The sequence below is a fragment of the Pezoporus flaviventris genome, unplaced genomic scaffold, assembly GCF_033815535.1.
Source record: "Pezoporus flaviventris isolate CSIRO_AGI_PZ_B2104156 unplaced genomic scaffold, CSIRO_AGI_Pfla_v1 ptg000002l, whole genome shotgun sequence".
NCBI lineage: Eukaryota > Metazoa > Chordata > Aves > Psittaciformes > Psittacidae > Pezoporus > Pezoporus flaviventris.
Genome location: NW_026892550.1, coordinates 46,891,202 through 46,903,504, shown reverse-complemented (window position 1 = coordinate 46,903,504; position 12,303 = coordinate 46,891,202). Strand labels below are relative to the sequence as shown.

Below are 12,303 nucleotides of genomic sequence, written 5' to 3'. Positions count from 1 at the left end.
GGGAAGCCACTCACTGAGACTTCCAGCTTTACTGTCACTAGATTTATAACCAAGCAGTTTCAAATTCTGCAGCCATGCACTTACTCACTCTATAAAACTTTAAAGCAGACGAACAACAAAGCTTAAAATAAATGCTGCTTCCACATAGTTGGATGAGCAACACTGCACACATGTACTGCACGCATGTTGTGGTATAATATGGTCATTTTACATACCAAGTCTGAGGTGCCTAAAGCTGTAAAGTGGATAGAAAGCAGTAAGAAATAGCTTTCAAAGTGATATCTACTGGCAATTTTCACATTACAGTCAGTTAAGACTGCTTTCATTGGGGTGGTTCATGGGCAATGATGGGTAATTAACATGCATAAACAGCTCACCTGGCTTGCCTTTCTGAAACATTGAATGCAGTACCCTTTCTGAAAGTGATTTTATTCCTAATCATTCCATTGTTTAGGAAAAAGAGAAGACATGAAGCTGTCTTTTTCATGGCACCTCTTCCATTGTGCAACAACTCCATCACCACAGTATCATTTGGACGCAGAGATGCCGTCCCATCGTGAAGCCAGCAGGCAACCCTCTGATTCTCATAGCTCTATGCTATATAAATGCAAGAAGATCAAACGCCTTTCCCTTATGATTTTCTGTCTCATGTTTCATCCCAGTGCTGCTACTTCAGGATCATTCAACTTACCCCATCAATTAATATATTATGGTATATTTAAAAAGTCCACTAATCTGCCTGCTGCCTTTATATGTTTTCATGAATTAATTCTCCATTATGTGCATGTTACAAACTTTGGACCTGCTGTGGAAACTTTTAACCCACCTCATCAGTTAATATTACAACAGATTAAAAAGTTGCTGAAGTCTGTGTTTCTGTAGCATCTCCATCTCTCTCAACTTCTAACCATGAATTTACTGTGAGACCTGCAAGCACCAGATGCACACCACTGGCAGTCAATAAACCCATTTGTCCTGCCCTTGTAACACAACGTGTGGAAGCCACAGCTTCTCTGTCGTCCTACAGCCAGCGGCCCCTGCTAGCCAGTGAGATGTGAATGGATAGTAAAGTGAGAAACAATTCTGATGTCAGTGCAGGAATCTTCAAAACCTCCAGCTCTGCATTAGGCCATTAGTGGGAACTGGATGCAAAAGGACATCCTTAGGGAAAACTATTGGCAATGTGCTCATACAGGATTACAGGACACTGTAAGCTTAGATCAGACAGTTGTGGGCTTAGTGGAAAGAAGAAGAGAGAATAGTGGTGGGACAAAACGTTCTGCTAGGGCTTTATGTGAAGTAATGGATACCACTATTAAAAATCAGAATGAAGCTACGTGTTTTCTCATAATCCATTGGAGGTTACAGGACTTCAGCCTGGATTTGGCATCCTGGGAATGAACTCTGCAGAATGCAGAAGCAGGCAGCTGTCTGTCTGAGAAGCACTTCCACAAGGTGAGTTTCCTGGCATGAAGGCCAGTTACAGATCATATTTGAGGTCTTCAGTCAGGAAAAGGGAAGGTGGATGTGCTTTGAGGCCTATGGCCTGTGCAGTTCCCAGTTGCACCCCTTTGAATGTAAAGTAGACAGAAAAAAAAAAAGGATAAACTGTGTTATTTTAGATAGCCAAGAAATATTACATTGGTATGTTACTACAGGGTATTTATTTAGGATCCTGGTTATCTAAGAAACTGTCTTTTTATTATGTGCTACTCTGAAGTTAAGGCTTTTATTAACAGTGCCTATATCTGAATCAGTTAGGACTGGATACTCATGACAGATTGCTCAGAAATCTGGAATTAATTTTGATTATTTTTTTCCTCTCACTAATGTAATTTGAGTTACATGAACTTGTGACATGATCTAAAGGCAGCTTCTAAGAATTAAAGTTTTTTACTTAAATTCAGGAGTTTGCTTCAAGTTCAATAATTCTCCCAACCTGCAGTTTTCTTATTTTCTGGAATAATAAGAAAAAGATTCATTGGGTGGGGATTTTACTGGCTTCTCTCCTGTGTTTTTCAGAATGTTATATATACAGCTCAGAACAGTATTTAAATTCTAAGCAAATAACCAAAGCAAAGTGAAGTTGAGCTCTTAATAATGCATCCACCATTCTGCAGATGATCACTGTATTTAATAATGAAAAATCCAACTAGACCATTATTGTCAGTCCTCTGCAGGGTTAGGATGTTACCCAAAACACTGATTTTCCCCATAGCTGGTAAAAGATAAATCAGTGAGTAAGGAACACTCCCTCTTGGGTTTTCATTGAGAAAAAAAAAACACCAAAATCCCTAAAACCCAGGCTGGGGGCGAATCCCCTCAAAGAAAGGAGTACACAGTCCCAAGGACTCAGAAAAAGAAATCAAAGTAGTTAGGAAGGAAGTAATTTTCTTTGCACGGGAGTCTTTGGATGTCATTGACCTCCAAGACACTGAAAGAAAATCTCAGGAGAGAGAATTAATAGCAAGGAGACAGGAAGAACATATATTTATGACTGAGGGCAGGAACTTTCTAAAACTCAGGGTTTTGCTGATGAGATAAAAAAAGGACAAGAGAAAATCCATACCATTTATTTAAAGCATATAGCTTCTGATTCGCAAGGGAAAGTCTGAAATGCTACACGACGGCTCTCTTCTTTGCCTCCAAAGCTTTGGACATCTGAAAGGGCAACACTTGATGCTAGTGAGGTGTCTTCGGGGTTGCCATATGGAAATAACTATAAGTATCTATTTCTTCCCTCCAACCTCCAGGACAGAAAGACGTGACTGGCTTCTCTAGCAGTAACACAAATTCTTTGCTACCTTTTGTGATTTATACCAAATTCAATAGCTTCTGCTGAAGCCATATGGTAGTTGTACCTTCCATACATTATTCCATCACATGCCCCACCTCTCACAGATGAGGTATGCAACTGCTGCTGCTTCTTTTGGCACACAGACAACTTTAAGTGTCCGTAAGCTCGTACTTGGGCAGGGTGAATGCCATTTGGGGCAACTCAACTGATGGACAACAAGCAAGAGTCCCATTCTGTGAGCTCTGAGGGCTATCTTGCCCTTTTTTTTTTTTAATATTGTCACTGTTTCCTTTTATTTCAAAGTGAAGTCTTAGGGGCAGAATGCACATGAATTACATTCTCACTGGGAGATGAGGAAGGCAAAACAACTACAGCTTGCTTTTTCAATAGTACTGGGTGTTGACAGCTTCTAGTTAGTTAACTGGAGATTTGGCTGCTGGCCTCTGATAAGTGTGAACTTAGTGTTTCCTCTCCCTCTGCCTCTAACGCACTGCGTGGCCAGGACTGTAGTGCAGAAGAAGAGAGAACCAGCAGAAGCAGCAGGGACATAAGCAGGATCCAAGCGCTTTGCTGCTGCCTCCTCCTTGACCCCCACCAAAGCCAGCTACCAGTGCAGTGCCCAAGCCATTGCTCCTGCACTGTAGGAAGCACAGACATCCTATGAAACACTCTGAAAGAAGGCTGCAATTAAATTTATACCTCCCAGGGGTGCAATGGAAGTTTCAGAGTTTAGGGCTGAAAAGACTTCCTAACAGGTGTCAAATTTAGTGTCAGTATGCAGTTCCTCATGAACTAAGTGACACATCCTCTTCGAACTCTCCTAGTAAATTTGGCAGTTCCATTATTACAGCCCCTGTCATTACCTGGAAAGAAAAATACATACTGAGAGAAAACTGACACTCTGCCTGGATGCTGCTGGTGCTCAGAAGGTTAAGTCTTAGTGGCAAAGAAAAGGGGACAGCAATCTACCTGGGCATATCAGCTGGCTGCGTAATGGCATAGCCAGACATGTTCCTTAAGATCTGCAACGTGAATAAAATCATCAGGATGTTGTGACAGGTCCATCATTCAGATGTTACCCACATTATTTTCTATATTGCTGTGCTACAGTCACACGTCTATTTTCAGGATGGACTTGAAGTGTCTGTTTTCAGAGAGAGCACTAGTCAGTGGTCACAGGCTGGACAGTGGGATCCCAGCTGGCCACTTTGCCATGCCAATACAGCAAGAAGCCAGTCTCATTCTGCATTCAGACCACTCACTGCTGCTTATGTCTTCGTTGTGGCCTAGAGGAGATTTTCTGCATGTGAAGAAGAAAGGGCGCAAAGACCGGATTCTTTACAGTGCTTTCAGTTTGTTACCCTTCTTCACTAAACTGTACCTGCACAAAATGCTTTTCTGAAGGCATACTGATATTGCACTTTGAAAGGTATAACTTTTCTCATCAAAAACATCTTGTTCATCCCCAAAATGATAGATTTGCTTGAGTCTAATTTTCTTGATTTTCCTTGGGAAGAATAATCATGAACAGGGTTTCATCTTCTGTGATATGGCTAGAATTAATTTCTTTAAAGCCCAGCAAATGTATGCGGAGTTTCTAAGTGATGTGCATTTTGCCGCACACTCCACTAATATTTCACTATACCAAAACTTGTAAGAATAATTCTGATTTTAAATTGAATCACTTCAAATATGTGGGAGCACTCACTCTTCTCTCTAAAGGGTACAGACATCACCTTACACTTGTAAAATTATAAACAGAATATGAACCAATACAAGCAAATGTACCTCAATGGCAGTATATTCTTTTACCATACTTGCTTAATTGTATCAATTTAAAATCACGTATATATTGAACCTTTGGTGTTAATTTAGCTGTAGCCTTATGAGCATTTTCACTTTCTGGTTCCTTGGTAACTGGAGGCTCATTCTGTACTGGTAGGACACGCAAATACATGAGTTCTAGCCAGCAGCAACACTTTGAGGCTGGGAGCAGGGTGGCTGTCAGCACTGGCTCCACAGCATGCTCAGGGTACCGCATCTTGTGTTCTTCTTCAGTGTGGTGGGTACCAGACAACCAGGAGGTCATCAGCTGCAGTCCCACATCCCTAACACAGGTACTACACAGGTAGATGGCCACTGGGACCATCACCACAGCTTTGGTTCTCCCCATGTTCTCAGTTGTTTCAGGCTTCTTTTTTCGCACCACTTAAACTGCCTGTGGTATAAAGGGGCACGCCATCACCATGAGTTATGGGAGGAAATACCATGAGGGAACTTAATTTTTGCAAGGCAATGGAAGTGTTTTGATGGCATCCCTGAATCTCAAACTGATTGCAGGTTTAATACCTTTCTTAAGTAGCCTAACTGACGGGTAAACTCCCATAGAGACTTGAATACTTAACAGAGGTGAATACTATTGCAGTCCCCAAAGGCAACAGCATTTTGTATGTATTAATCCCCTGGAGAACAACATAGCAGACATCCCAAACATAAAACTGTTTTTGGAAATCCTGAATGCTTAAGCAACTTCACTACAGTGTTATCCCAACTACAGCTCACACCCCATAGCACTGTAGATACACGGTGGGTGCTTATACCTCTCTATCGCTTTTCCTGCTTCTCTGGGAGTTGCCTGAATGTTTGGAAAAGGTAATGAAAAGCCTTAAGCTCATGCCCATGCTTCCTGCGCTGAGACCAAAATCTTCAGTAAGCTTGCCAGACCTTTTACAGCAGCACCCTAGGGATTTAATACTGTACAGCTTACGGGTTTATACGAAATTTCATAAAAGAGAAGCCCTGTATTTTCACATGAATATATTTATTTTGGGAAAGATCAGGAAATGCCAATATATTTCAAACCAGTTCCCTACTGCATTAAAGAATGTGAAATATTCATGTGAACATTTGCGAGTCCTATATAGTGAAATCTGTTTCCCCCTTTATTTAGCATGCAGGCTGCAGCAGCTGAAGGTTGTTCATATTTTTCATTAGGAAGAAAAGTTAAGGATGATTTGTGAAAACCACATGGAAGTAATCATAGGGAACAGTACTGAAGGGTTTTTGGAACAAAACCTTGTAAGCTACCTTGTAAGAATGCTCTTTCATGTGTTTCTTATATGGTGTTTCACAGCTTCAGACCGTAAATCTCTATGGACATAATTAGAAGTGCAATATAATATGCTTTTATAATACGGAAATAAAGATTTAAGTGGTAGCGCACACATTTTCAGAATATATATCTTGGGCTCTCTAAATTCTCCAGTAAGTAGCAAATTCCAGTTTCTCTGTTCAACCATTACTCTTGATAATGTTATGAGTTACTTTCTCATCAGCGCTAAGTTTTGTGTATCCATCCAGACCCTGCTGTGGCCCAATATCTCACAAATAATCTCTTTCTTTATCCACCTGAATTCTGATAACTATAGCAGGAAATGGAAAATGAGGAACTCTAAATGCCTATGATCCCCAATTCCACCAGGGAAAGCATCTGGCCTTGGGAATTCATTTAAGTCTCCTTATGCTATGGCCTCCCTAAGCATTAAATGGAAATGACATTTACTTTCCACTGAGAGATGCTAATATTTAAATATTCCTTGAAGATCTTCAGATAAAGAGAGCTATATATGTGCAATTTTTTATGCTTCTTTCTGCTTTCCTACAGCTTCAAGATACAATAATGCACTGACATGCTGAAATTTTGTTACAAACCAAAATTGTACTTGGAAATGTCAGGCCTGCACAGACCAATGATCAAGTAGTTCCCCAAAACAGTGCATCAGAAGATGTAACCTAGCCTCTCCAGGTACCGAATTCTATGACAAAGAAGGTAACTGCTTACCAGAACCAGCCATAACCATTTCCCCCATGTACTGAGAACAATAACAAGTATATAAATGATGCCAGAAGCAGTCCCTAAGGGGTGGTTTGGATGCATTCACCTTCACTTGGAGAGCAGTGGTGGCAGGGATGAAGAATGCTTATCTGCGTGGACATGAGCCATGCTCTGCCACTTGGCAGGCTTGCTGTATTTAGTAATAAAGTCACAGCCTATGAAACTCCCCTGTGTGTTCAGATTTTTGTACTCAGGCTTACACAGGTCACACTCTGAAGGGTCTGACTTAACACCTTCACCAGCACCGGAGATCTCTGAAAGCACTTTTTAGAATGATTATGGGAAGAAATTTTACTCCTTTGTTTTGCATGGAGACCCTGAACATTACAGAGACAGAGATTTTTAGCAGAGCCAGCCTGATCATAGCTGGCATATAAAAGTATTAAAGTATTCAGTAAATAATTGCCTATAAAGCTAATTGTAACATATATATTATATATGTTTCATAAAAATTATTTTTTTCATTGATCCTATGAGAGTTTGTATTATGTTACTACATCACCACAAAATTCAACCAAACCACTCCCAACATAGAACAAAGAATTCGAGCCTTCTCTCTTCATGCAGTATGTGTGAGCAGTGGATCCTTTGAGTCTGCATACTGTTACTTATTGACTGCTTTCCCTCTACTTCATCTTGTGTACTGAAGGCAAATGCAATAGCCTGAATGAAGCATATTCTTAAGATGGTTCATGTTTATTATAGCAACCACACAAAAAAGAAATTGCATCACAGCAACTGTCAAATTTTGTTACATGCCTCTAACACAAACCATTAGAAACTGGGTTGAGAGAACAGGTGCAGAATGGAAAATGATCATGAGATTAGCCCACATTTTGTAAAAAACAGACTGGAGATATGACACTTTTTAAATGTTTGTTTTTCACATTTCACAGACATCCTGATTTAGGAATCAATACCGGAGTGATACACAAATATTGCAAAGGCACAATAAATAACCTCGTAGAAACACAATACCAGAAACATCTTGAGATCTCACTGTGGTAGCCCAAGAGACAGATTAGGAGTGGGATAAGCATCTAAACTTTTGGGTACTAGTAGGGGTCTTTTCACTGAAACATCAGATTTTTCTTGTACATCCCCTTCAGGTTTCCTATCAGCGTCCCAATTTACTTTTTTCTTTAAGAAACAGCTTCTGTTGAATTATGCTGTCCCTCTATAACAAATGATTCAACTCTTTCCTCATTTTCCTGCTAATGAAGTTTAGCCTAGCTCATTAATGTTTTCCAAATGAAACAAGAACAATTCAAATTAGAGCAGTACAAAGTATTTTTAATGCAGTTTCTAGAAAAGTGACTAATCCTATGTCTCTGAGGAAATGAATGCCTATGTAAGAAATGAAATGGATTGCAAGCACAAGATGTTTCCCTTTGTGGAAAATTAAATTAAAAGAAGCTTCCAGAGCTAAGAAAGACCATCCCTTAGGACCTGCTCCTCCTTCTCCAAGCCCCTTACCTTTGTGAGAAGACATCTCGGTAGGGGCTGCCGTGCTGCAGTGCGATCCCATATCCTCTGTCTGCCACAGTGTTCCCGACCGTGTAAAAAGAGCAGTCTGCGTCATTGATGGCCACATACTCCAGTACCGCTGCATCCCATACAAAGGCATAGTTCCCATGTTTCACCTGTAGTAAACAGAAGAAGAGCTCAGACTATGGACTGTCCAGTCTAAAAGGAGGTTGGTGTATCTAAGAACACGGCAGTTTCTGCACAGTCTCTTCTTTAAAAGAAGTGAAGTTTGGGTGCCCAACAGCTGTCAGCACAAAAAGTGCTGCAGAGCTGCTTTGGCCAAGCACTTCTGCAGAATGTGATCTGAAAACAACAAGGCGTCAGTGAAATAGCGCCATGCAGATCTGTGCTATCATTCTTCAAGAAACAAAGGAAACATCAGGCTCCTTCTATCAATGCTAAATTCCACCAAAATCTCCCTTAAAGCTTTTTTCTTTCAGCTGTAAACCTAACCATATAGAGGAAGGTAGATATTCACATTGGGGAGAACAGTGGGACGGTAGGCATGGCTATCCAGATGGAAGACCACCATTCAAAATGACCCACGTTTCAGTCATGCTTCAGGTTGCCAGAAGTGTCATGAATTTCTCTCTTGGGCTCTATGAATGATTGTGGGCAAGATCACGACAACTGTATTTTCTGGAATTATTTTTCTCAGCATGAAGGATTTTCGCATGTCTTTTTGTACATGGACTTTCTGTACAGCAAGTTCATGGAAGCAATTTTAAATGTTTTACTGAGATATATACACAGAACAACTTCTTGTATTGAAAAGCTTTTAAAGGAACATTTTGCTACCTGTTCACATTTGAAACAAATCCAGATTTTTCTTTTCATTTAAACAGGATGTATTTCAGCATAGTGTAATTGCAGCATTTATTCATAAGCAAGCTTTTAAAACAGAAATTCAGTCTAAACAAATCCTTCCCTATTTCAGTGGATTTCTACTTTCCAGTCAAATCATGCTTTTTTCCGAAAGAAATAATAAATTCTAGTTGCTCTACCAGATCTTTTACAGTTTTCTGTTCTGCTGGTCTCTATGTCAGACCTGCAGAACCACATTGTTTCTTTCTTGACCCTCTGCTTGGCTTCACTCAGTGCTTTCCTGATGCCATATTAGCCAGCTAAGCTGTAAAACTAGACTGAACCCATTGACTTTGTACATCTAAAGGGAATAAATATGTGACAGCTAAGTGAAAAGTAAACAAAATGCAAAAAGGACATCTGGGGCCAGGCAATCCAGAGAGAATTTAAAACCAACTCAGCATATCAAAATAAGCAATGTCAGTACATCATTTAGATTAGTCTTTGACAATGTAGATTATGTTTTTAAAGACTGTTTACATATAAAAGTTACTGAAGCAAGGCACACCGGCTGCTTGCTCACAAGATGTAGTGCACAACGAACAAATTGCATTTGGGACACTTTCCTTTTCACTGCAGGCCTGGGAAAGGAGTATTTTTGTTTTCCATTCATAGGCATGATACAGGGAGGATTTGTGCAGATTTTGGAGCAGAAAGGGAGCACTATTATCTGCGGACTCCACAGGAATGGCAAGATAAAGAAAATTCTTTTCAAAATACACACACACCAATGCAGGATTGGGTCAGTTTAATCTTCTGGGTCTGAAAGTGGTCAATAGTTGGGGTTTTTTTTTTGGCCTCTCAGAGGCGGTTTAGGTCTATCTAAAAGGCCAGCAAATAAGGGATAGAAGTGAACTTGCTGTTAACAAACAATCCGACTTGTATGCTTGTCTAACAGGCACTGCAATTCACAGAGCTCTTCCTAGCTTAGGTTATTCTGATCTTCCTACAGGCACCACTTGGCTGAGAAATTGGTAACACAACTAAGAAGAAAAGCCCTTCCTAGGAGCATTGAAAAGGATAGTGACTCAGCCTGAAAAAGAATCATGATGTGCAGACAGCAAGGGAGGGAAATAGGAAAAAAAAGCTCAGAAGAGGGGAAATGAATCCTGAGGAGGATCAGATGGACCTTTCAAACAAAGGCATTAAGGAAAATTGGGGTTCAAAAAGACAAGTAATTTTACATGCAGGGAGATAACCTTTGAGGTGACGGCAAGAGCGGAGGGTTATGTTTTGAAACCTGCTTTTGTCCTAACCCACCCTTTTAGCATCCTAGGGCACTGAATTTACCTAAATACGTGTAAAGAGACTTATCAGCTGCTCAACTGGTCAGGAAAAATTCTCTTGATTTGTCTGCTTGGCTGTAAAACAACTCACAGTGAGAATATATAAAAGTGGTAAAGGCATTTACTGACAATAATATCTGTGATGAAGTGGTGTATAAAAGATCCTTAGAGCAGACCCGGTAACATCACAGTTCAGGTTCCCACAAAGATATTGTGTTTCATAGATAAAATCACAGTGAGCTTCTGTTAAAGCACATGGGGCAGGAAAGGGATTGAAGAGCCAGAAAGGATAATTCCAGCCATTTACATTCGTTATGTGATTGTTCCATGCCATAAAATATATCATTTTTAGTATTTTGCCCTATCTATTTACAAATCTAGGGAATTCAAATCCATGGAGCAAACCTAAGATGCAACTGTTGTGCTTGCAGTCACTTTCTTTATGGAACTGCTCCTCAGTCTGACAGTTTTAGTTGCTATTCAGTGTATTTATTTGTACTACTTCTTATAAAAAATAACTTTCATGATATTTTTCCTTTTTCAGTTCTAAATACTCTCACTTTCGGGCTGACACTTTACAATTCCTGATGAAACTTTCTGTTACTTAGCTGAGCTTTCTTTAATCTTTTCTTCCAAATCTCTCATTTCAGTCCTCCCATTAGCAGTGACACTACTTTTGAACTACCTCCAATTCTTAATTTTTATGCACGAGAAAAACACCTGTCTCACTAAGAGAGAATTAGTTATCTGGCAGCTCAGGGGGCACATGATTCCCTTTCTAGCATACCCTTCTGCTGAGATTCACAGTCTAAACTGTCTGCCCATCGATCTTTCACGCAGCTTAAGGTGGGGTTTTGCCTAAAGATTTAAGAATATAATTTTGCTAGAGTATAGCATGTCTGGAGCCCTGATGACATTTCACACATTTGTACCTACAAATATGGGGTAACTATACTATGAAAAGGGGGGATGATGCTCCTTGTGAAAGGAGAAGGGAATTTCAGAACAAAATGTCAAGCCCCCACATCCTTCCTTCTCTCCCTTTTACTATGAGAAGCACGTATTTTGTAGCATTGCAATAGCTGTGGTGAAGACTTCCACTTCAGCCCTCAAAACGAATAGCAAAAAGTCTAGCTCTGCATTATAAGAAAAAGTTAAGGAGCTTACAGGCAGTCCATTATGGGGAATAAATGAAAGCAAAAGCTCCTTGGGAAAAGAAATGGTTCTTTGTAATACGCATCTTACTACTTGCCAAAGATCTGCATCCCTGATTCTACATTTCCACATAGCAGATTTAAATTTTGTGTTGAGATAATAACATTTCCGGATGGTGACAAATCTGCATGCTGTTCACATACCACCGTGCAGCCCAGGATCACCAGGGAAGCATTTGTAGGAGGGCAGCGTATTATCATTTAGCAGCAACCCCAGCTTTCCAGTCCACCAGGGCACGGAGAGCTGACACTTCAGTCTCCTTCCATGTGGCATCCTGCCTATCAGTATGACAGAGGCTAAAAAGGTTTTTGGAGTATCTGATTACTATAACCATAGAAAAAATGAAAAAAAAACCCTATATAACAATAAAAATTACAGACAAAATCGAACCTCTTGGTTGTTCACCATGGTATTTTGAACTCATGTGCCACACCGGTCATTAAGTGAAACTGGGAGGTACGGTACCAGACAGAAATGCTTGACTTCGGTTTTGTGAGCAATTCCAATGGAGTTACTGTAAAAAGAGTTGTTACATAGAATAGGGGCCACCAGCAATTTTTTCTATCACTGCACATTTATGAGATTTTTATTTACTGAAGCCCTGCCTGTATATATTAGTCAAAATTCACCTTTGATGATTCCACCAAAACCCAGTTAAGTTATACCAGGAAATCATTTAAAGCCATTACACTGTTGCATATGCACATATTTTATGCCAA

General features: G+C 40.1%; 1 protein-coding gene across 2 annotated transcripts in view; it reads right to left on the bottom strand.

Annotated features, from left to right (window-relative positions):
- GRID2 (glutamate ionotropic receptor delta type subunit 2) overlaps positions 1 to 12,303 on the bottom strand; it is a 729,516-nt gene that overhangs the window by 64,163 nt on the left and 653,050 nt on the right. For both annotated transcript variants that reach the window (XR_009747555.1, XM_061477352.1), the window contains exon 14: positions 8,169 to 8,335. Coding sequence is in view for 1 of the 2 variants with exons in the window: in XM_061477352.1 (XP_061333336.1) it covers positions 8,169 to 8,335 (167 nt within the window). In the remaining variant the exon portion in view is untranslated. The remainder of the gene's footprint in view (positions 1 to 8,168; positions 8,336 to 12,303) is intronic.